The 27,957-nt window shown below is 43.5% G+C and overlaps 1 protein-coding gene across 3 annotated transcripts in view; it reads right to left on the reverse strand.

The window, feature by feature from the left end:
- Positions 1-27,957, reverse strand: part of TGFBI (transforming growth factor beta induced) — a 112,648-nt gene that overhangs the window by 2,548 nt on the left and 82,143 nt on the right. For 2 of the 3 annotated variants that reach the window (XM_053296755.1, XM_053296754.1), the window contains exons 9-16: positions 27,511-27,648; positions 22,074-22,210; positions 20,705-20,841; positions 14,292-14,422; positions 10,812-10,936; positions 8,842-8,944; positions 7,115-7,194; positions 5,578-5,602 (exon numbers count right to left, since the gene is read on the reverse strand). In XM_053296755.1, coding sequence (XP_053152730.1) covers positions 5,578-5,602; positions 7,115-7,194; positions 8,842-8,944; positions 10,812-10,936; positions 14,292-14,422; positions 20,705-20,841; positions 22,074-22,210; positions 27,511-27,648 — 876 coding nt within the window. Of the gene's footprint in view, positions 1-5,577; positions 5,603-7,114; positions 7,195-8,841; positions 8,945-9,149; positions 9,249-10,811; positions 10,937-14,291; positions 14,423-20,704; positions 20,842-22,073; positions 22,211-27,510; positions 27,649-27,957 lie in introns of those variants that run through there. The other variant, XM_053296756.1, reaches the window with a different exon arrangement.

The raw sequence follows: 27,957 nt of genomic DNA on the forward strand, positions 1-27,957 counted from the left end.
AATTATGCACTCTCATTCACATGTGTTTAATTTCATTGGATTTCCTGGACTTACTTAAAGCTGTCTGGATGACTTGGCACATAATCTAAAGCTCCATTGAGTTCTGATGCATGCATTAAACTCTTTAGGAGCAGGAGTATTCTATCTTAGCAGGTATTATCTGCATACATTTTGTTAATGGAGAGAATAGGGCAATCCCAACCAGTGTTCCTTCTAAGGCACGTGTGTGTATGTGTGTGTGCGTGCACGCTCACATGTTTTTTGATGTCTGCTCAGTTAATTTTAGATCCCACTCAGGTTTAATCAGGAAGGCCCCACTCTGAATTCATGTGCACACACACTGCTTGATACTGCCAACCAAAACAAAAGTCATTCTGCACACAGACGAAAAAAATTAGAGAGAACACTGATCCCAACTCATTCTGGAGTGCAGTGAGTCTCTCAGGAGCACACTGAAGCTACTGGATCAATACATAATGCCTGGTTTATATATGCAGCAGGATGAACTGAGAAAGTGAAGTGGTAGAGTCAAGAGTCATTAACACTTCAGGGTGCAGGTGAGTTATAACATTGCTGAATAGTCCTCCCCAGGCTTTCCTGCTAGTAGAATACTAGCACAGCATAAAACAGGCTGAGCTAGAACTTTTATCCCTGATTAGCTAGTTTTTAATGTGCAAGGAGGTTTAAAAAAATATGGAGGAATATTCATAACCTAACCTAACCTACTTCACAGGTTTGTTGTGAGGAGAAACCTAAGAATGTAGTACACCACTCTGGGCTCCTTGGAGGAAGAGTGGGATATAAATGTAATAATAATAATAATAATAATAATAATAATAATAATAATAATAATTCAAAAGTGGCATCCCCTGCAGTCTAAAGTGGCACAGTCCACCCTACCCCCTCAGGATTCCAGCAGCCCATTTTGATGCATGTATAAACCAGGCCTTAGTCTTAAATCCTGCCAGAAAGAACAGAGATATCTGTGAGAAGGCCAGGATATTAAGTAACCTGCTGCTGAATGCCAGCGTGAACCAATAATCAATGAATAGAGGTAATCAAATAACAAACATAGTGTTTGACCCTATGCAGTTCTTTCGGTCACGCTAGGAAATGTCCATGTGTTTCTTATTTTGACTACGAAACATTTAGTGGGAATCTGGTTTTCTCATCATTGGGTGTTATTTAGCTAATCACTGGTTTCTAATCACAAGGAAATAGTCTTGTGTTTTATCTCATGGTTATGCAAATAATGCTCCATTTCAAATTAGTAAGTTGTGGCCCATTGTCAATTGCTAGTACTTTTGCAAAAACTGCAGCCATGAACTGGATTATCTTGTTTGTAATAATGTTGTGAGCAAATGAAACTTCTGGCCACTTGGAATAGTAATCCACCATCACTATAACAAATCTTTGTTTTGTGGGTTGGTTATCAAAAGGCTCCATTATATCCAGAGTACGTTTTCCCCAGGAACCATTGGAATACTCTACTGGAGTCAAGGGGGTGGCAAAAGTCTTCTGGGATTTGTCACGTAGAGCACAAGGCATATAGTGCTTGATTACATTTTCAGTGTGTTTGTCCATATCTGGCCACCATAAACTTTCTCTGATTTGCCTTTTAGTCAAGCTCTTGCCCATGTGACCTTTGTGGCAATTTTGATCACTTTTGCTTGTAAGAAGGTTGGCACCACCAAATGATCAGTCCTCAACACCTCATTGAGAAGGGACAGCTCCCTTGCTACGTGCATGTATGGTTTAAGATGTCCAGGTACCCTATTTTTGTATGGCCATCTATTAATTATGCAAGATTTAAGTTCAGTAAGCACAGTGAGGGCCGCTTTCCACTCAGAAGTTGTGAACACTCCATGAGTGGATGGAGCTATTTGCACTATAACTACTCCTTCATCCTCTTCTTCTGGGAGCTCCTCTTGGTCTGGAAGTGGAAGCTGAGATAAACAATCAGCAGTTGTATTCTGAATACCTGGAAGATATTCCACCTGGAAATCAGAGTCCATAAGTCTGGTGATTCATTTGGCTATTCTTGAAGTTAAGAAGTTTTCTGCTCCACAAATAAGTCCTAAAGTGCCTCACCACCCAGAAACATGCTAGAGCTTCTTTTTCAGTGACAGAATATATCGGCTCTGAAGCAGTAAGCAAAAGCAACTGTCCTTGTCCCATTTTTTGCTGGGTCAAGACACATCTAAACCATATTCAGAAGCATCAGTCATTACAATAGTCTGCCTACTGGTGTCAAAAGAAGTGAGAGCAGGGCTTTCAGCAATGACCAATCTGATAGTCTGAAAACTGGTCCTGCAGGATACATCCCTGTTAAATGCTACATCCTTTTTTTTTTTTAAAGACATGATGGTGCAAACTTTGAGGCAAATTGTCTAACAAATTCAGAGTAATATTCAAGAGTCCTAAAAATGAGTGAAGTGCATCCTTAGGATCTGGGAGAGGGAGGGGCTGTAGCTCAGTGGTAGAGCATCTGCTTTGCATGCAGAAGGCCCCAGGGGCAAACCCTGTCATCTCCAGGTAGGGCTGGGAAAGCCCACTATCTGAAACCCCAGAAAGCCACTGCCAGTCAGTGTAGACAATACTGAGCTAGATGGACCAATAGTCTGATTCGGTATAAGGCAGCTTCATATGTTTCATGACAATGAATCTGCCTAAAAATGGCCCATTGTCTCATAAACATTTGTGGGGAGAAGAGCTGGTATTGTGGTAGCAAGCATGAATTGTCCTCTTTGCTAAGCAGAGTCCACTCTGGTTTACCTTTGAAAGGGAGACTACATGTGAGCACTACAAGATATTCCCCTTAGGTAATGGGGTTGTAGCTCAGTGGGAAGAGGCCTGCATACTTACATGCAGAAGTTCCCTCCCTGGCATCTCCAAGAAAGGGCTGAGAAAGACTCCTGCCAGCAACCTTGGAGAAGCCGCTGCCAGTCTATGCAGAGTCCATCTAGCTAGATGGACTAATGGTCCAACTCGGTATAAGCTAGTTTCCTATGTTCTATGTTTCTATGTTGTGTGGCTCTGGTGCTTCCCAAATAGCTTTCACCAAGTCTGTTTTGGTATGTACACCACTCTGAGATATTGTGTGTCCCAAGAACATCATAGAGAAATGTCAACTGGCAACTCTGCAATCTCTGCAGAGATAGCAAGTATATGCTGTCAGAGTTTTCTTAAGACTTCTGTCAGTTTAGCATCATGCTCCTCAATAGTTTTGCCATACACTAAAGTGTCATCCTGAAAGTAAGTGATGCCATCCATAGCCCCAAAATTCCATGCATCGTTCTCTGAAATACTGAAAGTGCAGAGGCTAACCCAAAGGCCGGTGTTCTGAATTGTGTATTTGCGAGAACTTCTGAGCAGAGGAATTTGATGATAGGCCAAAGAGAAGTCCAAAGTTGTGAACATGGAGGCCCCTTTCAGAGTGAGCAGCATTTCATTGATATTGGGTAATGGAGGACAATCCACTAGCATGTTAGAGTTCATATCTCTTAAATCTATGCACATTCGAGGAGTGCCATTTGATTTCTGCACAAGAACAGTGGGAGAGACCCATTCTGATGAATCAACTGGTTCTATGATGTCAGCATGCTGTCTCCACATCGGTAGCAGTGGTAGCTCTTCCTTTCTTGTGTTGCTGTTTTCTGGGGCAGTGCCATATGAGAAGATTGGGATTGGAATGATTTAGACTGATTGGGATTGGGATGATTTAGACTGAACAGCCTGGATTTCAGGAGGTGGACTTTGAGGTACCAAAATGTGATTTGTCACAATGAAGAACATTTTCCACCTTCCTAGCCATCTCTATAACTGTAAGTTTCCACTACAGTTTTTCATGCAGTTTGGAGCAGTTTGTTTTCATAACAATCTGACCCCTGATCATTTCATCAGAAAAGTTGGTAAACTCACAGGTTACACGTAAGGCAAACAATGGTGTGACATAATGATTGATAGATTCACCAGGCAGTTGTAATCTTTTGGGACATGATGGGAGGTGATGTGGAGAACCCGGACGGACATACCCCGTCTTGCCCATCAGCCCTGATTGGAGGTGGAGATGGGGTGGCCACAGCTCAGCCTGGCACGCTCAGGCCATGATGGCCCGGTGAGGAGACAGGACAGAAAGTGCAAGAGTCTCTGAAACTCTCACAAGACCTGGGAGCAAGATCTTGGATTGGTCCTGCATCGTGCAAGACTTGTGGGGGATGTGAGGGACTATTTAAAGCAAGGAGGCTGATGATGAGGGGCCATCTACCAATGAAGGCTGGAAGCAAAGAGGGCCAGAGGAGGGGACAAAGGTGGCACAACCTCCCCTCTCTGGCAGAAATACTCTGAGGCTGTATCCTGCAACCCAAAAGCAACAGCTAGTAACTCCTGGGGGGGGGTGGATGAGTGGGGTGCCTTGATCGAATCTAGAATAGAACTTGTAACATTCAAAGTAGGGTTGAAATGGTTATCTAAGTTTTGAATAGCAGCTTCATAAGGGTTGGCATCCCATTCCAAGTTGGTCAGAAATGGCAAATGCATATATAGTTTTTGGTCTTCAGGGCCCAGGCAGTGAAGCAATATAGCCTCCTGCTTTGCTGGACTAAAACCAGGGGTCTGTAAGGTGAGGAGGTCATTGGAAGGAAACAGGAGCACCATTGTTTTCAGGGAAGAGAAGTTTATCCTGGAGTCAACAATAAAAAAGGTAGTGGTGGGATCTAAGCCATACTGCAGTGGGCATCCAGTGAATAGCAGAGTCCAGGACTGATAAGGAAAATAGTCCTGGAAATAGATAAGGAAAACAACTTCGGAGTTGTGCAGGTCAGGAAGGTGGGGAAACAATCAGCAGCAGCAATAGTGGAATGCAGCAGTTCAGGAATGCAGGCCCAATAATGTAATGAAATGAAGATGCAGAAACCTTCACAAGCTTTGCAGGCTCTCACACGTAGCTGGTTCAAAATGTCATTGCCAAATGTTTTATAGCTGCTTTCCTCATCAACACAAAGCAATCCTATGTTTGTCTAGCTAAGATTAATTCAGAAACAACTCCATTTCCCCCCTTCTCCTCTCCCTCCCTTTTCTTTCTCACTCTACTCAGCCCCCACCCCACCCTCTATGATCCCCACAGGAACAAACTTCTAATTAAGCAAAACATGAAAGGCTGCTAGATAGAATACAACAGATTCAGTGAAATGATCCTTTGCAGCTTGCTGCCCAGTTGTAACTGGTATTGAGTAGCTTGCACTGCTGCAGCTGCAGCTGCATCCTTGGTAAGGCACATTTCAAGGATTCCAATCAGCCAGAATTCTTTAGACCTGTTTGATATAATATTTTGGTCAATGTATGTGAGTGACTGTACATACAGTCATTTAAACAGGTAACTTGGATTCAGAACCCCTCAAATGCAAGATATAGTTTGTGTACTACTGTATGTGCATTGAACAAAATATATGAATAACAGTATGTACATACACTAAACATAGAATGTATATCTGCTGAACATAAGGTGTAGATAGGGCTTTGGGGTCATGTAAAAAATAAGGCACATATCACTAACACAGAAAGCTTGGTAATACTTACCTAGCCGAACACTCCTTTGGGAAATCTATGGGGGGAAAAGTTGTTTAAAATTTATATAGATAACAGAAAAACAAAATACTGACATAACTTACACAGTGACTGATGTGGAATTAAAAGACAACAACTCTACAGGGGCCTCTCATATGCACATACCTTAGGAGGTATGATTTTTGTCCATATTAGAGTAGGACGCTGTTGAATTAAAACATCAGTGGGCTGATGTGCTGGGGTCCAAAGGCTGCAGTGTCAGAAGCCACTGAGACTAGCACAAGGAGCTCAGCTCTGTGTGCAGCTACCCCATGTTGTGAACCAGAACTGAAGTTTGGAGCACATTTCAGGGCAGTGAAGTATTCTCAGATTCTAGACTGGCCCTGCTGATGGTTGGTGCCTCCTACACAGGAAGGGCTATAAAAGGCTTTCTGTGCAGTTGGGACACTGGCTGAGTAACAATGGTTTTCCTGCCCTTGGTAGATATTGGTGTATTCCTCAGTTCGGACTCTTGGTTTCGGTCCCAGAACTCCTGGGTCCAAAATCCTGCCCTCCCTTTGATGTGTCTGCCTACAGCCTGAAAGAAAGCTTCTGTGTTACCCCGAGAGCTTCAGAAATGCCCTTTCCTACTGCACCTCATACGTCACCTGAAATGCTACTCTGACAGGGAAGTTTCCAGAGCAACCTATGATATAGCATGTGAGCTGTGGTCAGAAGAGAAAACTGAGGAAGGAACTGTGACATGTGCTTTATAATTTGCATCACAGCCATTATTTTTGGAAGCCAAAAAACAGAATTAAATGAGAGGCATGGAAGAAAGGTTATATATTATGATTAAGAGTACTGGCAAAAAATGTTAGTCCCAGACCCTGATCTTTGGAAATCAGTTCCACAGGTTCTAATATAGGACCAGTTCACATGATCAACACTAATGTCTGGTAACTGGGAAGCTGAGATTACTGGCAGGTGCATGCTCCTACAGAGTGTGTTGTGTGGGAAGCAAAAAACAAAACAAAAACCCTCCTGATCTTGAGTTGGCAGCAAACAACATTGGTAATCTAGGATTTGAACTTGGGTTGCCAGTGTTGGCTAAATGTCAGTTGGTGCACTGCCAACCTAAGACTGGGAGGTTTTTTGCTTCCCACACTACATATTCCAGGGAGGCACATGCCTGCCAGAAATCTCAGATTCCTGGTTATCAGACATTACTTTTGATCATGTGAACTGGTCCATGTTTTACTTACAGGTTTAGGACTGGGATTTAGGTGAATATGGTAGGTGGGCAAAATTAATTTAAATAAATGACATCTCTTTCCAAGCAAATGCATTTTGGATCTGTTCAGATAACCTCTCCCACTCTGAACCCATAGCACTGCAAGTGGTTATTGATCTCATAAAGTATATTGAAGAGACACCAAATTTATTTGATTATGAGATCTCCCTTATTCTTCATTCTTCTGAACTGCATGGCCAGATATATCCCATATTCGAAGAAGGAAAAAAGCAGTTCTGCAAATGTCACTCTGTATTGGCTGAACGTTGTGTTTACCTTGGATAATGCAGAGGCATGCTTGAAGATCTCCAGTGCAGGATCTGCAGGCTCATCACCTCTTTCATTTGGATTAAAAGCTAGGAGCAACAATTCAAGACACTCTTAAAATAGGCTTTTGAATATTCATTGCTTCCTATTCGCACATCAACCATTTTATTATTTGTTATATTTCTGTTTATTTTATTGATTTATTTTATTTTAGTGTTTTTATAAGGAGCTAATCATTTGTTGTTGTGCTCTATCTCAAATGTAGTGTGGACGAGGGATGCACACTTGCACAAGTTCTCAAACAGCAACCCTACAGCTATTAGCATAGGGGGGTTGCAGTAGACCCAGGGCAAATGAAGCACTGGCTGGGAGGGAGCAAGGGGCGACACTTCACGCTCCCAGCCAGGCAGTGATTCGTTCACCGGCTGGGTGTGTGTGTGGGGGGGCTGAGAAGGGGCGGGGGGGTTGCTGTGGTGGCCTGCAGACCCCAGCAACTCAGGAAAATTTGTCCCTCCTTGTCCAATGGTGGTTATGCACTGCCTACAGTCTTTTATCATCTGTCCTAACGATCAAATGCCACAACTGTATGTGAGTAGCTAGAAAATTGCACATACCATCCCTGATACTCCCTTTAAAGAAATATTTAGTTGTATGCACAGGCTAACAGGGACTACTGCACAAGTACCAGGTTTATGATGCCTCACATCTTAAACTGGTCAAAAATACATTGCTTTCCCTTTTACTTGATAATTAATCTATACTGCTTTTTATTTTTAAACAATATATCAGGCTGAGCAGTAGGATACATGTGTGAACCTACCAACAGATTACTTTGCAGATCTACAATTCTAGAAATTGTAGATCTGCAAGAAATGGGTGATACTTCCCCTCACTGAACTAGCCCACACAATTAGGAAAGGAGATGCACCAGGAGTGCACCCATTCTGATGTTTTTCCTGGATGTCTTCTTGGTGCATTCATTTATTTATGGGTCACATGTAGATTCCTTTATTTATGGGCTGGGTGAACTTCCCCACCACAAAGAATATAAAGGGAGGTTGTTAGGACGTTCAAGAAAGACATCATTTAAAAAGTGGTTGATCCTTCCAGCTGTATAAATTGGTTTGTGGGTGCCACATGGATACTGCATATGTTTATTGGGCATGTGAACTAGAGTTGCAATCTCCAAATGATTTGTTGTGGTGTTGTATTATTTGCCCCAAGCCTGTGCCTCCAGGGGCTTCAATTGTTCAACGTAGGATTCTGCATGTGTAATTTTCTGTATATTCTGTTCTAGGACAAGCATATGGACAACTCCCTAAGCATTTTTCATTGCAGACCTAAAAAGCAAGTCCTCGGGAATACAAAATGGTTGGCAAAAGAAATCACTAGGCACAGTATTGCAAATGGCCTTTCTTCCTCCCAAAGTTTTCAAACAACACTTATGTGCTACATACTCTTTTCCTAAAGTTTCACCTTTGAAAAGAAATGGAAGCATTTTAATGTTGCATGTGTGCCCTGCTGAAATGAACAAGGACTTTGGAGACTGAGGATATAATATTGCTCCGGAAGATGAGAATCACTTGCTTATTTCCTTCTACACAGGAAATGAACTTCCTTTCATAAACAGGCATTTCACTTGTGCTCTGCTATAACAACATGTTCTTAACCACTTAAGAAAGACAAGTCAACCTGGAGAAATATAGGCACTCTCTTTTATGCCCGATTTGACATACCTGGTGGCTGTAAAACTGTGTTCACAGCATAAATCACACCATTAGTAGCCATAATATCAGCCTCAGCAACAGGTTCCTTGTTGATATGTATTTTATGGTTTTTCTAAGGTTAAAAAAGAAGAGTCGAGATTAATCATCAAAAATATAGGCAGGGGGAAAGTGTTCCTTTGATGAAATATGTATGTTTATTCAAAGAATTTAAAGAATTATTTAAAGAATTTAAGACACATATATAGAAAAGTATAATTATTTAATTTCTGAATTTGCATATTTATATGTATTTGCTGTTTGCACATGGTTTATTGCTAGTTTTGGTTTGTTCTTTACATGTGTGGCCCTTTTGTTATATGTTCCATAATATCAGCCTCAGCAACAGGTTCCTTGTTGATATGTATTTTATGGTTTTTCTAAGGTTAAAAAAGAAGAGTGGAGATTACTCATCAAAAATATAGGCAGGGGAAAAGAATTCTAGAGAAAATTAGTATGTGGAAGAAAATCTGAGAAAAAATGAACAATCTTCAACAAAAAGCCAACAACATGTATAGTGTGAAAAGTTCTTATGACTATACAGGCAGTTTGTTTTTATAAACTCATGAGGATGCCTTGAGCTAACTATATAGCTAACTATAAGAAGTTAGAAGTTCAATACAATTCACTCATGCCATGACTGTAAGCAACACTGCATACATTTATGAAGACTAAAGAAAGGTTGACAAGGTCAGGTCACATTCATATTTATATAATGGCACACAGTGTCTTAGCAAGGTGCATGCGTTAGTACTTTCTTCCTAATCTCACTCAACTGCACCTCCTCCAGACTGGCTGTAACTTACTAGGACCACCCCCTGAGCCAATTAAGATGATATTTTGTGCCCCTTGGATTCTATGGAAGGGAAGAACTGGAAACTGAGCCTTGGGCTCTCTCTATCTAAAAGGATAGAACATATTAAATGAATTTGAGATGTACCTGGACCTGTAGAATAAAACCTTTTTTGCCAGACAAAACCCAGCAAGATCTCCCCTGCTCCCTGCACTATCAGGAGAGGTGAGTAAATGAACCAAGGCGCAGATTTAAAGATGTGATCTCCCCGTCCTTGGCGCTTTCCAGATCACATGCTGTAACAGTGTCACTACATGTTCTTAAATGTGATTCCACATTGTCTGTGTTTTGACATCGCAGTCCCTGCACTGTCAGCAAGGTGTTGTTCACATTTCCGATGTCTTCTTTCAAATTTTATCCTTGTGTTTTAGCCCTACAACGTTGCATGTGCGTTGCAAAAAAATAGCTGTATTTTCCCGTTGTAATTGGGTTGCACAAGCTATTTATGTTTTCAAAACAATCCTGCCAAGCCGAAGCATTTTACTTCTGAACAGTGTGTAATCTGGAAAGCGCCCTTGTGAGAATTTAAACCCCATTTTCTACCATGGTGAGGAGAGCTACCATGGGATGAGAAGTATGGGAAGAGTATGCAAGTTTGAGGCCCCCATTTTCTCCTTCCATCTCCAAAGAATCCTGATGTGTAGAGGTTCAACTTTTTGCCTGAACTTTGTTTAGGAATTGAACATTGTTTAGGAACAATTAGGAATTGTTATGTTCATTCTCTAATGTGCTGTATGATTTATTAATCAAATGCATGCTAATAAGAGCAAGAGCACTAGGAAAGATTCAAGAAAATTAAGACATTCAACAAATTTATTGTTGAATGAAGTAATTGTCCATGTTTTCATAAATTAAATATATTTGTGGATAAACAGCCAGTAATTCCTTATATCAGCCCTCTGAGACAGAAAACAGATTCTTCCTGAAAGCCTTCTTCAGTTCCAGATGGCTACAGTGAATCTACTAGGCCTTTGTGTTCCCTTTTTAAGTGGAGGAGGCGTAAATCTGGAAGCTATTCTTAAAAGCACTAATGAAGAGACTGACTTCGAAAGAAAAACAAAACAAAACTCAAGAGGAGGCAGGAACTTACAGAGCTGATTTCAACTTTATCTCCCAGCAGAGTTTTCATTCTTACAACAGCACCAACTGCTCCACTAACCAATATTTCATCCCCAATGTGGTACTTCAGAATGTTGGCAAGTTCTTTAGCATTAGCTGAGCAGTGGGAGGAGGAATATTTGACAGTATGAGTGTTATAGTTTTTGCATATTTCATGATAGATAAGAACAAAAGAAACCACCACACTGAGATTCTTGTATAGGGAATTAAGCAGATTAGAAGAAACATACAAAGGCATCTTGTCTCCCACTTAAAATACGCAGCTGTTCCACAGATGGGATTACAGTGCCACTAAACAGATTCTTCCATATGCCAAGAAGCATGCCTTCCAGCTAATCAACCGTTTAGCACTACACAACTGAAGTGCTGAGTACAGCATTGAAAGCTAATTTAAATTACATCAAATATTATTTGATTTAGTTCTTCAAGTGCAAAAATGCTTGATACAACTATTCAGAAATTTTAGACGAATAATGCAGAATGAACCAAAATGATTGGACTCTATATCCCATTAGCAGTCTACAAATGCCCAGAGTGCTCTGTTCACAGTTAAAATGTTTGTTTGACATTTCATGGCCTTCCAGTATTTGTCTGTATAATGCTATGCTGCCATGACATGGCTGATGCTGCTACTGCTTCTACATCTGTACGTGTTTCTTCCATAAATAGAAGAAAATGCCCGTGTACACTGGCACTGACATCACTACGTAACAACAGCTAGCACATACATTTGGGAATGCATTGTTCATTCCCAGGGGCCTTTTGGGTGGTGGGGGGATGGTGGTTACCAGTGGGCTATGATATTCATCAGTAAATTGCATAAATCACCTTCTCCCCACTACTTTCTTGATCTGCAAATTTGGAAGTAAAATTAGAGGAGCATTTTAAATAAGGTCTCAACTGCACTTTTGTGTCATAATCCCAAAGGACCTTTATAACGAGGTTCTGCATTACAACATTGATAAATCCGTGTATTCAAACACCTTACACTAAAGTTATCTTGCTTTAACTCTGGATTGCTAACTCATACTCAGCTGCAAACTGAAACATCCTAGTAATATGAAGTCTCATGCATTGTACCATCTGTGTTACTTTGCTAACCATATATAGTGGCATCACTTAGTCTTGACTGCTAGATAGTTTGGAGCAAACATATCAGTCATAGCCCCATTGGACACAATCCAATTGCAACTATTGGATTCTTGGTTCAGCCAAGAATGTCTCATTACTGACCACGGGCTAGCGTGTATTTGCAGAACTTTGCCTTCCATATTTGGCTGGGGAGAGGTTCTGCTTGTACTTATGGTTAACTAGAGACAGTTAGTTCATGGAAGTAAGTCCCATGAAATCAGTGGTAACTGCTACCACATAAGATGCATAGGATCAGGGAGCCAGTCTAATATTACTCATGGATTCCTTAAAACATAACCTGACTTTGTAGATCAACCGAGAAGCATAGGAAATTAATCAAATACTGGCTTGAGAGTCTACCGGGATCTAGTCGTCTTTCTATTATGATTTTGTATCCTGTCTGATTTTATGCATCATAAATTTCAACCTGGCACATGAAACACTCAGTTGACTCAAAAAGTAAAACTAAATAAACAAGAAAGCTCACTGCTTTCTTTTCTTCCTTTTTTCTCTTGCACATACTCTTCTTCTTTGCCATACCTTCCCAACTGTGGTCCTCTGCTTTCAGAACAATAAGCTAAATATTTTGCTTACAAAGACCAAGAACATTTCAACTGCTCACATCTGGGATTTTTCAGTTTCACAGCTGCTTACAGTAGCTAGAAATCAGTTATGAAATATTTGTGCATGAAACAATAAAACAAATGTTCAGACTGCTGCTCTACAAACTTAAAAAGGATAACTATTTCCCATAAGCAGATGCTGCATTATGATGTCACAGACAAGTTAGGTCTTAACAACAAAAATAAATTGCCCTAGCATAGCTCATGTTCTTTCCAAACCACAATTATCTTTCAAGTTCAGGACAGAGGATTTTTCAATATTTATTCGAAAGAGAGCTGAACACACACATAGCCCTTAAGAACATAAGAACAGCCCTGCTGGATCAGGCCCAAGGCCTTTGTAGTCCAGCATCCTGTTTCACACAGTGGCTCACCAGATGCCTCTGAGAAGCCCACAGGCAAGATGTGAGGGCATGCCCTCTCTCTTGCTGTTGCTCCTCTGCAACTGGTTTTTAGAGGCATATTGCATCTGACGCTAGCCTACAGACACCAACCTAGAAGCCATTGATCTCCATGAATTTGTCTAAGCCCCTTTTAAAGCCACCCAAGCTAGTGGTCATCACCACATCCTGTGCTAGAGAATTCCATAGATTAATTATGCACTCTGGGAAAAAGTACTTCCTTCTGTCAGTCCTAAATTTCCCAACCTTCAGTTTCATGGGATGACCCCTGGTTTTAGTGTTGTGAGGGAGGGAGAAAAAAAATTCTCTCTGTCCATTCTCTCTACTCCATGCTTAATTTTATAGAACTTGATCATGTCTCCCTGTAGTCACTTCTCAAACTAAAGAGCCCCAATGCTGCAGCCTTGCTTCATAAAGAAGGTACTCCAGGCCCCTCACCATCTTATTTGCCCTCTCCTGCACCTTTTCCAATTCTACAATATCCTTCTTAAGATACAGTGACCAGATACGATGAACACAGATACGGTGAACTTAAGATACAGTGAACACAGTACTCCAAACGTGGCCACACCATAGATTTGTATAAGGGCATTATAATATTAGCATTTTTTATTTTCAGTCCCCTTTCTAATGATCCCTAGCATGGAATTAGCCTTTCCCCAGCTGCTGTGCACTAAGTCGACACTTTCAACAAGCTGTCCACAATGACTATGAAGTACATTTTCACAAAACACATAATTAACTTATGAAATTTTCTGTCACAAAATAAGCCTGGATGGCTTAAAAAGGGCTTAGATAAGTTTATGGAGGACTAGTCTATGAATGACTACTAGTCTGAGGGCTATAGGCTACCTCTAGCCTAAGAGGCAAGATGCCTCTAAATACCAGTCACAGCAGGGGAGCAACAGCAGGGGAGAGGGCATGAGCTTAGTTCTTGCCTGTGGGCTTCCCGGCAGCATTTGGTGGGCCACTGTGTGAAACAGGATGCAGGACTAGATGGGCCTTGGGCCTGATCCAACAGAGCTGTTCTTATTACGATCTGTGATTTCCTTCTCCCCTCCTGTAATTCTGGATTATTGCATTGGGCGTGTAAATTAAATCTCCCTAACCTAAATTATCTTATTCAGGTTGTGGCTTCTCTCTTCCGCTCTTTATCTCTCCATCAAATAAATAAATACATAAATAAAAATGATGAGACTATAATTGAATAAAATATTAGAAGCCTGTCTACCCAATGAATTAAGCACAAGGAATATCAACATCATATATCAGCCCCAAGAATCTATGGCCATTTACCCATGAGGTTGTTCAACTCTCCTTGTGGCACGGCTCGGAAAGCTTCATTTGTTGGTGCAAATACTGTGAAGGACTTTGGCCTATTCAACGTTTCTGTTAGGCCTGCAGACTGGATGGCAGCCACTAGGGTACTGTTAAGAAACACACACATACACAACCTTGTAAATGTTACTAGTTGAAGCTCAGACCTACCTGTATAAGAAAGTGTATTTTTGGTGAGGGGATAATTGTAATTAGTAATTATTTTAAAATGCATTCTGAGATCAATTCACAACTTTAATTCATAAAATACAACCCCCACCCCCCGCAAACTACAGCTTCATGTGTATTCCAATGTTTAAATGGAGCTTTTGAGCAAGTGGGCTTTTTGACTTATTCACACTGGAGAAGCTAACTCTGTTCAGGCAATTCTTTGCACTACAGCTCATGTACCTGCAAGAAACCACAGGTTACTCACCTGTAACGTTGGTTCTTCTAGTGGTCATCTGTACTTCTACACATATGGGCTATGCCTCTGCACAGAGACCTCATCGGAATCTAACAAGCTCAATTCTCCTGCTTTGGAACCTCGCCACCAGCTGCTATATGCGGCTGCGCCACTCATCTGCTCAGTCATGGAGTCCAGCTTCAGTGAACCCCGTGGGTTGGATGAGAGGGTGTGTAAAAGTACAGATGACCACTAGAAGAACCAAACATTACAGGCTGTAGTTCTTCAAAGTGGTCTCTGTCTTTCACACAAATGGACACATAACAAGCAAACACCTAAGGAGGAGAGAAGAACAGAGGCAATATATAATCTGCCAAAAAAAAAAGGGGGGGGGGGAGTCGGTAGGACCTTCCATGCCGTCAGATGGAGGGACTGAACTTCTGGGAGAAGCAGCTGTTCCTTCTCCTGTGACAGCAGGTCTGGCAGGTCCCTGAGAACACCTTGGTGTAAAGCTCACTAGTGGGAGATCACCATCCTTGGATAAGCCAACCTTGGAGAAGCCAACCTTGGAGAAGCCGCTGCCAGTCTGTGAAGACAATACTGAGCTAGATAGACCAATAGTCTGACTCAGTATATGGCAGTTTCCTATGTTCCTCTCTTTGGGGTACTAGTGTCCACTCAGACAAAGCCCTTCCAGGTGTGCCCTCCAACCAAGCTCCAATGTGTCTGTTGTGACCACCCATCGGGCTCGAAGAGCCTGAAAGGGAATACTGACACTCAAGTGCCGAAACTCCATCCACCACTCTGCTGTCGCCCGTACCCATCAAGGGTGTATGTGCTCCAGATGGCCTGGATCGCAAAGGAGACTGAACATGTCTAAAAACCATCTCTGAAAGACGTGCATTCAAAGACACACTTGAGGTAGCACTATGTACTTGCTGCCATGTGACCCAGCAGGCGCTTTATGAAATGCATAGTCTGTGGTCCACCGGCTAGGAAAGCCCCAAGTCATTGCTTCTTCTGGGATATATTCGGGCGCTGTTTCTGAAACCCTGGCTTACTGGGCTGGCCACCTGACTTGTATCTTGGTTGGAATTTGTTGCCACGAAAGGACCATTCCAAAGGCGACTGTTGCTGGGAAGGGGCCCTCTGTGTCTGGTAAGGCGACCACCTGGCAGTTTTCTGTGGTTTGGTAGTCAGTGAAGCATATGGCATAGAACATGCTGTGCTCCTCAACTTCTGAACTTTCTGGAGCGTGTCATCAGTCTGTTCCGAAAAGAGACTAGAGCCCTCAAAGGGCAAATCCTCGACCCTAGCACGGGCCTCATAGTTAAGTCCAGATGAGCGCAGCCAAGCGTGTCGTCTGAGCTCCACAGATGTGGCCATCACCTTGGCCGCACATTCCACCGAATGTCGGGCCGAATAAAGTTCCTGTTTTGCCACCTGAATGGCCTCGCGGAAAACACTTTTGCAGGATCCTTGTTGTCCTGTGGGAGGAGATCCAGGAAGGGACCCACCTCCCCCCCCCCAAAGTGGTTATATCTGGTGTTATAAGCCTGATAATTAGCCACCCTCAAGTGAAGGGCTGAGGCCAAATACAGCCTCCTCCCGAAGGAATGAAATTTTCTGCCTTCCTTGTCACTCAGAGCAGACTGGCTGTGACCTCTGGCCCTCTGCAAGGAAGCCTCCATGACAATTGAATTCTGGGTGGGATGATTTTTCAAAAAGGCCGTATCATCCTGCAGCTGCACACTGTAGAAGTTATCTAAACGCCTGTTAGGCTGAGAAATCGTTGTTGGCTTTTTCCAGTGAGTTCACATGACCTTCAGCAAAGCCAAATTCAGCGACAGAGTGGCCGGTACCTTGGCCTCTGAGTTGATAAGGCTGAACAAAGGGTCCAGTTCTCCCTTTTTCTGGTTACCAAGGCTCATGCTCAAGGCCGATGCCATTTGGGCCATATAAGCGGAGTACAGTTTGAGGTCTTCCAAAGGGGAGACAGGCTTCGAGTCACACTGTATGTCAAGCAGGGACAATCCCAGGGAAATGTCTTCAGAGTCCTGGGAGTGAGCATCGCTTTCATATTCGAGCTCTGGGCAAGCCAGAGGGTCCTGTGTCACAGGCGTCGAACCCGAAGGGGAGCCTGGTTTGCTATCTGGGTTGTCTGGTATTGAAGCGGAATGTTCTGCCGGCAATCTTTGGACAGGCGTGGTAGCCTGATGCATCACTGGAACTGAAGGGGGCAGTTCGCGACGCTCATTCTGGTCTCTTGGGGAGCATTGCAGTGAGTGGGAACGTGGCCTCCTGAGTGTGAGGGGAGTTCACGCCAACTTCTCAATGATATGGGTTCTCCATACATTGGACCTTCCGAGTAATGGGAAACATAGCAGGGTCGAGCATGGGACCAAATAGTCCGACCGATAGTCCACTTGGTATCAATTGCACGGTCCAGAGTCCTGGCACCATGGACCATAAGAAGGCTCAGTTTCCACTAAGGGTGAGTGATATTCGGGTGCCCAATATCGATCTTGATATGATTGATCACAACGGTCCCAGGACCAATCCTGTCTGTAAGTCAAGGAGCTTTCTTCCGAGTCCCAACGGGTACTACGGTCTCTAAGAGGGATAGCCTCTTGGTGCCTTCGAGGGGGTGACCGGTGTCTAGGCAGCCACAATGCATCTTCTGCTGGCTTGGTTGGAGAATAAGCTTCCTCCTCCGATGAAGCACACCCCGGTTCCTCTGTCGCCACTGAACGTTCTCTACTCGATCTAGCCAGATTGTGGGCTAAGTCCACAGACTCGGCCACCATGAGCGAGCTAGGTCTTGTCAACACCAACGACTTCTGTGCTGGATGATCCAAAGCCATTTTAGTCCTTCTGGCCACAGGGGCTTCCAATGTAGGAACTTCCTCCGTTTTCTTCTTGGGTATAGGAGGGAGGTGTTGACCCGCTGGCAAATGACGATGCAGCTTCTTCCTCTTTATTTTCAGTACTGACCCCAAGGTGTTCAGGGAGGACTTCAGGACCATAGGCACCTGATGCTGAGGAATGTCCTCCGAGTGCACTGGCTCACTTGAAGCTGTCGAAGGCCGAGCGGTAGAGGATGCCGAGACCAGTACTGGGGTCAAGTTTTAGGCCTCTATAGGAGCAGATACCATGTGCTCCAATTGTACCGTTTAAGTCATTTTTACAGACCGCTTCAATGATAGGGCTTCCGAGGAACAGAGAGCCAGATCCCACAGGGCTGCACACAGGTGAGAAGCCCTATTTTTGTGAGCCTGCTTGTGAACTTCTTGCAGTGAAGACAGGTCTCGACAATGTGGGATTCCCTCAAGCACAAGAGACACTCGGTATGAGTATCAGGGGAAGGGATCTTAGATCTGCAGCAGATACATTTTTTAAAGTTCGTCGTGCCCGGCATAAACATCAAAGGCCGGCAGGCTACCATGCTCCATTCCAGCCAGGATTGGAGCCCCAAGGAATTGGAAAACCCACAAAAAACAAAACGCCAAAGAAGAAACGCTACTACATGAATTAATTAAAGAAAAACTAAGCAGCAGGGAGAAAAAACAACAAGGGGATATCTCGATCCTACTCGTTGCTGAGCTGCAGACTCCACGATGTTCACTGAAGCACGGACAAAAAAAGACTGAAGGGATGAGGAGTGGCGCAGACGCATGTAGCAGTTGGGGGTGGGGTTCTCACCCGAAGCAGGAGAATTGAGCTTGTTAGGTTCTGACGAGGTCTCTGCGCAGGAGCATAGCCCATTTGTGTAAAAAAAACTCAGAGACCATGCTGAAGAACTGTTGGATAAGGGCAATGAGTTCAAAGTCAAGACTCCTCAGAGGCAGCTAAATGGTTCCTATTGGAAACAAGATGCTGGACTAGGTAGGCTATTAGTATCTTGAAACAGAATCTGCCTTATACTGTGTCAACCAATGGTCTATCTAATACAGTATCATATACACTGACTGGTAGTGGCTTTCCAGGAATTCAGAAATGGGTCTTTATCAGCCCTACCTGGAGATGCCAGGGATATGAACTGGGGATCTTCTGCGTACAAAGCAGATGCTCTTCTACTGAGCTATAGCTACAGCCCATACATACCTTAATTCAGCAAAGGTACATCATATGTTGTATTGTGGCATTTTATGGCCTGCTGACAGGTTGCAATGTTTATTTTTTATCTTCTGGCGTGTGACCATGTTATATACTGAGAGCTGGTTTTATTATTTATTAGATTTCTATACCGCCCTTCCAAAAATAGCTCAGGGCAGTTTACACAGAGAAATAATAAATAAATAAGATGAATATTGTCTTACTTGCCTTCATTCTTTGTTGGTCAAGCTAAGATTATAAAGAACATTACATAGTAAGGTGATTTTGGATAGTTAAGGTCTAATTAAATTATAGCAGTACTTTGTATTTCACTGATTTCAGTAAATATTAGAAATAAATATTCTTTTAATGAGTTATTCTTCTTTACTCATGCTAAAATAAAAATATGCTGATTTGGTAATCCAATAATTGTTAGGTGATTATTGCCTTTGAGACGGGTTTTCATACCAAAGTCTAGAATTCATTTAAAAGGCTATTGCCAATTACTTTATGAATTAGGAATGAATCAGAGATACAATCAGAACTGCCCTCAGCAATTTAAATAGTATAGAGCCCTGGTGGAAACAGCTGCACAACTGGCTGTGTTTGCCCAGCAGAACTTTGATTTTCCTTTGCCCCGTGACAGTAGCTCTTGATAATGCATGCCAGATAACTTCTAGAACTCAGGGAAAGCAGTCTCTGGTGTCTATATTAAACAGGATTCTCTCTCTTATCCTCAGCCTTTTCCCCATAATGTGGGAATAATAATACTGGCAGTAGCATAACTACCCTTGAGATTGGGAGAGGTGAATGTGAGGTGAATGTCCAGGGACCATAGGTTTCTAAGGAATGCCTGCTGCTATCTCTCCTGCCCCCACTAGCATGGAGGTTCTTCAACTCACACTAGCTGCTCCCCAATCATGCTCTCTGGCTGCTCTCCAGCAACCTTGGTGGTTCAGTGAGGCAGAGCTACTCCAATCCCAATAAGACTAGGTGGTCCCTTTAAGACAGATCTGTCCTTGCTGGCATCAAGGCAGTGAAGCCATCAGGTTGTATCAGCTCAACTGGAGAGCAGCTGGTATGGAATTGGGGTTGAATCAGCAATGAAGGGGGACAGAAGCTCTGCCCTAACAATGGGTAGGTTCTTCCTGCTGCAACTGCCCAGCTTTCAGGATGGGGGCATCCTCAGAACTCCCAAATCTTCTCCCAGGGCCACCTCCAACCTTGCTATGCCCTGAATGCTTTACAGGGTAAGGATCACTGAGATGATATATATTGAGTTGTGCATTTAGAAAGAACAATGAGCCAGCATGGTGTAGTGGTTAGAGTGCTGGACTAGGATTGGGGAGTTCCAAGTTCAAATCCCTATTCAACCATGATACTTGCTGGCTGACTTTGGGCCAGTCACTTTAATTACATATTTAAAGCCGTTAAATAATGACATTAAAATATGTAGAAATAGACATATTTTCAAAGTGTAGAAATAATCAGCCTCTAAAATGTACTGACTGTGGACCAGTTTGAATAATATAGTCCCTGCCTACATGATTAGGAAGAGCACTCCTGGGCATGTCCTTTTGTCACATGGGCAGGCTGTTCATCCAAATGGCCCCTCTATACACAACAAATGCTGGCTTAAACAAGTATCTGGAACATGTGTAGAGGGGCTATTCAGATGAACAACACCCCCCACCACACACACACACAATAAAGGGATGTGCCAGGAGGTCGTTGGAATGTCCGCAGAGGATGTCATGATGGGTATACTCTCGGTGTCCCCCCTTCCTAATAGCATGGGCAGAGACTGTATCACGCCAACTGGCCCTAAGACAAAACTGTGCTTTTTGTTCCATGTGCTGGCACTAACAGTGAGACATTTTTAAGAAATCACCTGAAACGGTCATCTGCTTTGAGCACATCCATAACAGTTCCTACAGGGGGGGTCAACATCTTATCTATAGTGAACAAGGTGCCAAATCGTCCTCTCTTGTCATGGGCAGCAATGCAGGCATTTTCAATACAGAGATTCTACAAGAGAGATTGCATTTTAAATAAACATGTTACAACGGTTAGAAATTAATTTCCCCTACTGAAGGCAGAGCGTGACTGCAGGCCCATTCTGTGCTGTCTAAAAGTCCTTGAGTTTGGACTCAAACAGTAAATCTGTCAGTCACATAAGGCCAATAAACTGCCCATTACATGTTGATCAATTGATTTAAAAGACCTAACATTTACAGAATTTAGGTCAGTGTTAGACTACTGCAGAACCTGTGTTCCAAATGTGTGTTTGAAGACCCCAGCTTGTTCATCTACTTCGAATCAGAAATGAACCATCCAGTGTGGTGTTACTGAGAGATTGTGGGACTTGGAATAGCAAGATCCCATTCAAAGCTGTCCTGAAGCCCACTGGATGATCTTTGACCTAACCTACATCACCGGAGTGTTGCAAGGATTCAGATTGGATCACCCCATGTAGATTGCTTTGAACGCTAAAGAGGAAGGCTGGGATACAAATGTGTTACACTGACATGTTACGGTATTAAATTCTGTGATTTCTGTAGAACTTCTGTAGGATTACATTTGCTGTTTAAGAAGAATATGAGGTCATTCACACAACCAAGGCTAGCGCAGCCCAATCCAGGTAGACCTGATCATGAGAACCGCCAAATTGGTCCTGATCCTGGTGCTCCTCTGCCAGGTAGCCTGGTTTTTTTACCCAGGCTAAAAGTGAGATAAGAGGGTGGACATGTGCCCTCCTACCCCACTGCCCAGTTGTGTGAGAGCACCGGTGCTGGCAGCCCCATTCAGGCTGCTGGCAGCTATTGCTGCCATAGAGGCCAGGTGAAGGAGTGACCCGGCTGTGGAATTTCCACAATGCATCATGCTGCTCACTCAGTGCATTGTGGGATTCCTGGTGGCTGGGTGCCCTTCCTCTCACCACACCTCTCGCCACAGAGGAGATCATGTGTGAGTGCAGCAAGCAGGACAGGAGCAGTGATCATGTAAGGGAAGGTAGAAACTATCTTGACTTCCTGCTAGCCCTCCCCAGCCCCCGATTAAATGGCTGTGTGACCATATATTGGAAGCCCCTCATTTTCCAGTTTTGAGTGTCCTGCGAATTCTTTTATGTCATTGTTTTAACTACTTAATGTGTGAGTCAAATATCTTTGTTATGGTGAAACAAATAAACTGATTGATTGATTGATTGAATTTTAAGGGTAGGATGTCAGACTGCAAGAGATAATTAAATGGAAACATACATTTCGGTATACAAATACTCTCAGTTCCTTGCCACCCAGAGTTTCTAGCTTTTGTCCATGGTAAAGGTATTTAGAAGAAAGCTGTTCTTTAACAATGTGATTCCGAAGTAAGTTCCTATCTGCTGAAGGAGACTGACCTACAGCACAAAATAAAACCAGATGCATCAGTTTACAACAACATAATTAAATTGCACTATTGCTTAGAATTTTTGGAGGTTACTAGCTTTAAAAATATGGGGAAAATATAGTACTGACTGCTTTTCTTTTCATTTACAGAAATAAAGTCTATGTCTGTGTGCATGTGGGAAAGACTATATATAGTACAGAGTTCTTGCTGATGGAATATTATGATTCATCCTGATGCAATCATACTGCCACACTGATGTTTCCCAGAAATAAAAATTATAGAAGAGACTGAATTTTTAAAGAGAGTATGCTTGTTCATACTATCTTTGCCTAGCCAAGCCAAAGTTCAGTAGTTATGTACACTTTAATTAGCTTAAAAACTCATCTGGACAACACTGGATCAACAGCATGATTATCACAGCGCCCCACCCCCAACAAACCCATGCCCCCTCCTCCTCCTATATATTTGGTGCATTTTAATACTGCCCTAACCCAAGATCCCTACTGCCCTAACCCAAGGTCTCTGGGTGGTTCACAACAAATAAAAACAAAACATTAAAATCAATTAAATATTAAAAACAGCTTAAAACAAATCAATAAATAATCCAAAATTTAAAAAGTTACAAAGTTAAAAAGCTAAAAGGCCTGGGTAAAAAGATAAGTCTTTAGACACTTTTAAAAGGCTGCTAGAGATGGGGAGACTCTTATTCCCACGGGAAGTGCATTCCAAAGTCTCGGGGCGGCAACAAGAAGGCCCATCCCTGGGTGGCCACCAAACGACATGAAGGTAGCCACAGACGAGCCTCCCCTGATGTATGCAGTGGACGATGGGGATCATGCAGAAGAAGACGCTCTCTTAAGTACTGTGGGCCTAAGCTGTTTAGGGCTTTATAGGTTATAACCAGCACTTTGTATTTTGCCCGGAAACTTATTGGCAGCCAGTGCAACTCCTGTAATATAGGAGTGATATGGTCTCTTCGAGATGACCTGGAGACCAACCTGGCTGCCGCATTTTGCACTAATTGCAGTTTCCGGACTACGTACAAAGGCAGCCCCACATAGAGCGCATTGCAGTAATCAAGTCTGGAGGTTACCAAAAAGTGTACTACTGTTTTGAGATCATGAACCTCAAGAAACAGACGCAGCTGGCGCATCAACCGAAGCTGATAGAAAGCGCTTCTGGCCACTGCCTCAGCCTGGGGAACCAGGGAAAGGTGTGGATCCAGAAGCACTCCCAAACTGCATACCTGTTCCTTCTGAGGAAGTGTGACCCCATCTGGAACAGATAGATCAATATTGCTTCCCAAGTGACGACCCCGCACAATAAGTACCTCCGTCTTGTCTGGATTCAGTCTCAGTTTGTTATCCCACATCCAGCCCATTACTGCTTCCAAGCAGGCATTCAGGGAGGATATGCCTTATCCTGATGGTGTTGACATGGAGAAATAGATTTGGGTGTCATCAGTATACTGATAACACCCAGCACCAAATCTTTGGATGATCTCTCCCAACGGTTTCATGTAGATATTAAAAAGCATTGGAGACAGCATGGATCCCTGAGGGACCCCATATAAAACCTCAGATTTTGAAGAGCAACAGTATCCAAGCGACACCTATCTTTCTGGATCCGCCAGAAAGATAGGAGCAGAACCACTGCAAAGCAGTGCCTCCCGCCCCCAACACTCTCAGACGTTCCAGAAGGATATTATGGTTGACAGTATCAAACACCTCCGAGAGATCCAAAAGGACCAACAGAGTCACATTTCCTCTGTCAAGTCCCAACTGGAGATCATCCATCAGGCCAACCAAGTCAGTCTCCACCCCATAGCCCGTCCAAAAACCAGTTTGAAATGTGTCTAGATAGTCAGTTTTCTCCAAGACTGCCTGGAGCTAGAAGGCCACCACCCTCTCAATCACGTTGCCCAACCATGGGAGGTTGGAGACAGGCCTGTAGCTACTAAACTCCAAGGGGTCCAAGGCAGGCTTCCTAAGAATAGGACTAATAATTGCCTCTTTTAAACAAGGGGGCACCCTGCCCTCTCTCAGAGACGTATTTATAATTGCCACCAGGCTCTCCACAACAACCCCCTTGCCAGATAGTATAAGCCACGTTGGGCAAGGATCAAGCAGACAGGTGGTAGGATGCACCGTTCCGAGCAGCTTGTCCACATCCTCAGGAATCACAAACTGAAATTGATCCAGCGTAACCACACAAGAGGAGTTGCTGGATACCTCTGCATCTGACACTGCGATAACTCTGGAGTCTAAATCTAGACCGACCCGAATACGAGAGACTTTGTCCACAAAAAACTCATTAAAAGCGTCACAGCAGGCAACTGATGGTGCCAAATTCGGATTCAGGGGAGCAGGGGGCCCTACTAGCCCCCTCACAACCCTGAATAGCTCCACTGGACGAGAGCCTGCGGAAGCAATACAGACAGAAAAGAAACACTTCTTTGCTGCACGTATAGCCAGAGCATAGATCTTTAAATGTGCTCTGTGTCGCAATCTGTCGGATTCGAGTCGAGTCTTCCTCCACTTGCGCTCCAGTCGTCTACCTTGCCGCTTCAGCTCCCGCAGATTTTCCATATACCAAGCAGCCATTTTTGAAGCGGGTCGGAGAGGATGCTTAGGAGCGATCAAGTCTATTGCTCTGGTGAACTCATTATTTATTATTATTCCAATTCTATTGCCAATTCCAATTCTATCCAAGTCTATTGCCCTGGTGAGCTGATTATTTATTATTATTCCAATTCTCCACCAGGGCATCAACCGGATCACCAGTAGGGCCAACATTAAATCTTTCCAAGGCTTCTTGGAATCCTATTGGATCCAATAACCTTTTTGGATGGCCCATTCTAATAGGTCCCTCACTCCTGCAGAGGTGGGACGCAGCTGTGAGTCTGACCTTAACCGGATGGTGGTCCATCCATGACAATGGGGAAATCACAGGAGTCCCCACCCACGGAACACCACCCTGATCAGAATGAAAGATCAGATCAAGAGTATGACCAGCAACATGTGTCGGTACAGAGACCACTTGGGATAGGCCCATAGTTGTCATGGCCGCTATGAACTCCTGAGTTGCACCAGACAACCCGGTCCCAAAGTGAATATTGAAGTCCCCCAGCACCATAAGCCTGGGGAACTCCAACGTCAAACCCGAGACCAAGTCCGTGAGCTCAGTTAGGGACTCTGTTGGGCAGCGGGGTGATCGGTACACCAACAGAAGTCCCAATCTATCCCTGGCCCCCAAACGTACGTACACACATTCAATATGATCAGACACTCTGATAGGGATCCTGGTAAGGGAGATAAAGACCACAGCTATTCCACCTCCCCACCCACACTCCCTTACCTGCTCCTCTACAAAGTACCCTGGAGGGAGAAGCTGGGCCCAAACTGGGCCCCAAGCCTTCCCCAACCAAGTCTCTGTGATACACACCAGGTCAGTCCCTTCATCCCTGATCAAATCATGGATTATTTCAGATTTGTTTTGGACTGACCTGGCGTTACAAAGGAGCAAGGCAAGGTTCTGTGGGTTGTTGGCACTGCTTCCCAAGGTCAAAGAGCTGGCAGGGCAACCTGAAGGGGAAACAGCTATTAAGTTTCTGATTTCCCCTCCCCTGCAATGGCCTGCTGACCTGCCAACATAACTACTTCTATTCCCCACCACCACTGGAATAGCTGCACCGAGACCAGTGGACACGCCCTCCCATCTCCCCATCACCAGACAGACTCCAAAACATTCAAAACAAATCTTACCCAAGTCTTATCTCAACCACCCCCCAACCCTATGATAAACTGGAGGGGGGTTACCCTCACCGGTCCCCAAAGTGGCTCCCCAACAGGGCAACCCCCTTTGGTGCCGCCCCTTCAGTGGCGGTCCCACCGCCACTGGCAGTCTCCTATATAGCCCAGGAGCGGGCAGATGGAAGCCCAGGACCCCAGTCCTGCCAACACTCTGCCACAACAGAGCTGGCAAGCAGAAGTCCCACAGGCAGGCAGGCAGGCAGGCAGGCAGCAGCAGATGACAAACAGAAAAGGAGCCACACCCAGCACAGGATCTCACCCTGTGCCTCTTGCTGGTGGATGGTCTTCCTCCTCTGCTGGGCATGGGGAATAGGCAGCAGGCAGCTACAGTCCCAGCCACTGGCAGTCTCTTATGTAGCCCAGGGGCGGGCAGATGGAAGCCCAGGACCCCAGTCCTGCCAACACTCAGCCGCAACATTAGTACCACTGGACAGCATCCAGAGAGGTAGCCATGTAGCAAAAACAACAAAGAATCCCCGGGCACCTTAAAGACTAAAACTTCTATTGCAGCATAAGCTTTTGTTGACTAGAACCCACTTTGCATTATGTTCTGGCAAGTGCTGACATAATTCCACTCCAAGGCAAAGTGGGTCTAGTCCTGGGCAGTTCTTGGATGAAAAATAGCATGGGTACCTGAACCTCTGAGGTTCTGAGATGAAAGGCAACGACAACGGATACTTATATACCGCTTTTCAACAAAAGTTTCCAAAGCAGTTTACATAGAGAAATAAAAATAAATAAAGATTGAACCCTGTCTCCAAAGGGCTCACAGTCTAAAAAGAAATATAAGACGGACACCAGCGATAGCCACTGGAGGGATGCTGTTCTGAGGCTGGACAGGGCCAGTTGCTCTCTTCCTGCTCAATAAAGAGAATCACCACTTTTAAAAGGTGCCTCTTTGCTCAGAGAGCAGGGGATTCAGGACAGGATTCAAAGGTGACAAAATAGTGTGTGGTCTGATACTTGTAAACTTACTAAGAACATAAAGAACATAAATACATTCTAAGGGAGGTTGTCAACTAATCAGTTAAACATTCTTCAGTAATCTGCCTTTTAACTGATTGTTTAAATGAAATATAAATATGCACATTAGTAAAACCTTAGTATCAATGCCTTTTTGAGGACACTGACGCAAATGCAAGATGTAATTTAATGGACAAAAACTTCTATTAATTGTCAAAATGAAAGGCCATCTTTTGTATTTTCATTTTATTTACCTATTACAGTCATGCACCAGAAACAAAATAAATTCTAAACAATAAACAAGCATTACTCTCATTAGCATCCCCACCAATTAAGATTTACCCCAAAGTCAAAGCTTTAGGACACAATCCATTTCCAATTCCTGCATAGGCTTAGTTCCACAGATGGGAAGGGTAATCACCTTCTTCCCGCTCCCAAGTGGCAATTAGTCATGCATGCACCATTGCCCACAGGAGAATGGATTGGGCCCCTAATTGTTTATAGATTGCAGATCTGTAGGATATCCAAAGCTTACCTTCAAAGAAAGAGTTTATAGGAGCAAGGAGCGTCAGCCGCTCACTTCCAGTGAGATGTGAATTGAGACCAGCTTGTCTGAAAAGGTCCATAGCTCTTGAAACATCGGATTCCTGACCCAACTCAAACAAATTTTTAGCTTCAAGTAAAAAGAAAAGAAAAGATAAAACATGACAGCATTATTCTCAGGGTTATAATATGGATCACCATCGCTGGTTTTGAACTGACAGATTTAATTTAAAAATGTATTTTCAATGTACTACACATTTTATGAGTTTTTAAAACAAATCTGAAATTTCTAGAATTTGTGTTACATCTCCATTTAAATGACTTTCTCTGAGTTTCCTCATTTTTGTTGTTTTTTTAAAAAGAAGGAAAAATGCATTTCTAGTCCAAATCTTTTGAACTGAATGCTAACAATATTTTTCTTCAGCAATCGTGTATAATC

Source organism: Hemicordylus capensis, chromosome 2, assembly GCF_027244095.1.
Source record: "Hemicordylus capensis ecotype Gifberg chromosome 2, rHemCap1.1.pri, whole genome shotgun sequence".
Taxonomy (NCBI): Eukaryota; Metazoa; Chordata; class Lepidosauria; order Squamata; family Cordylidae; genus Hemicordylus; species Hemicordylus capensis.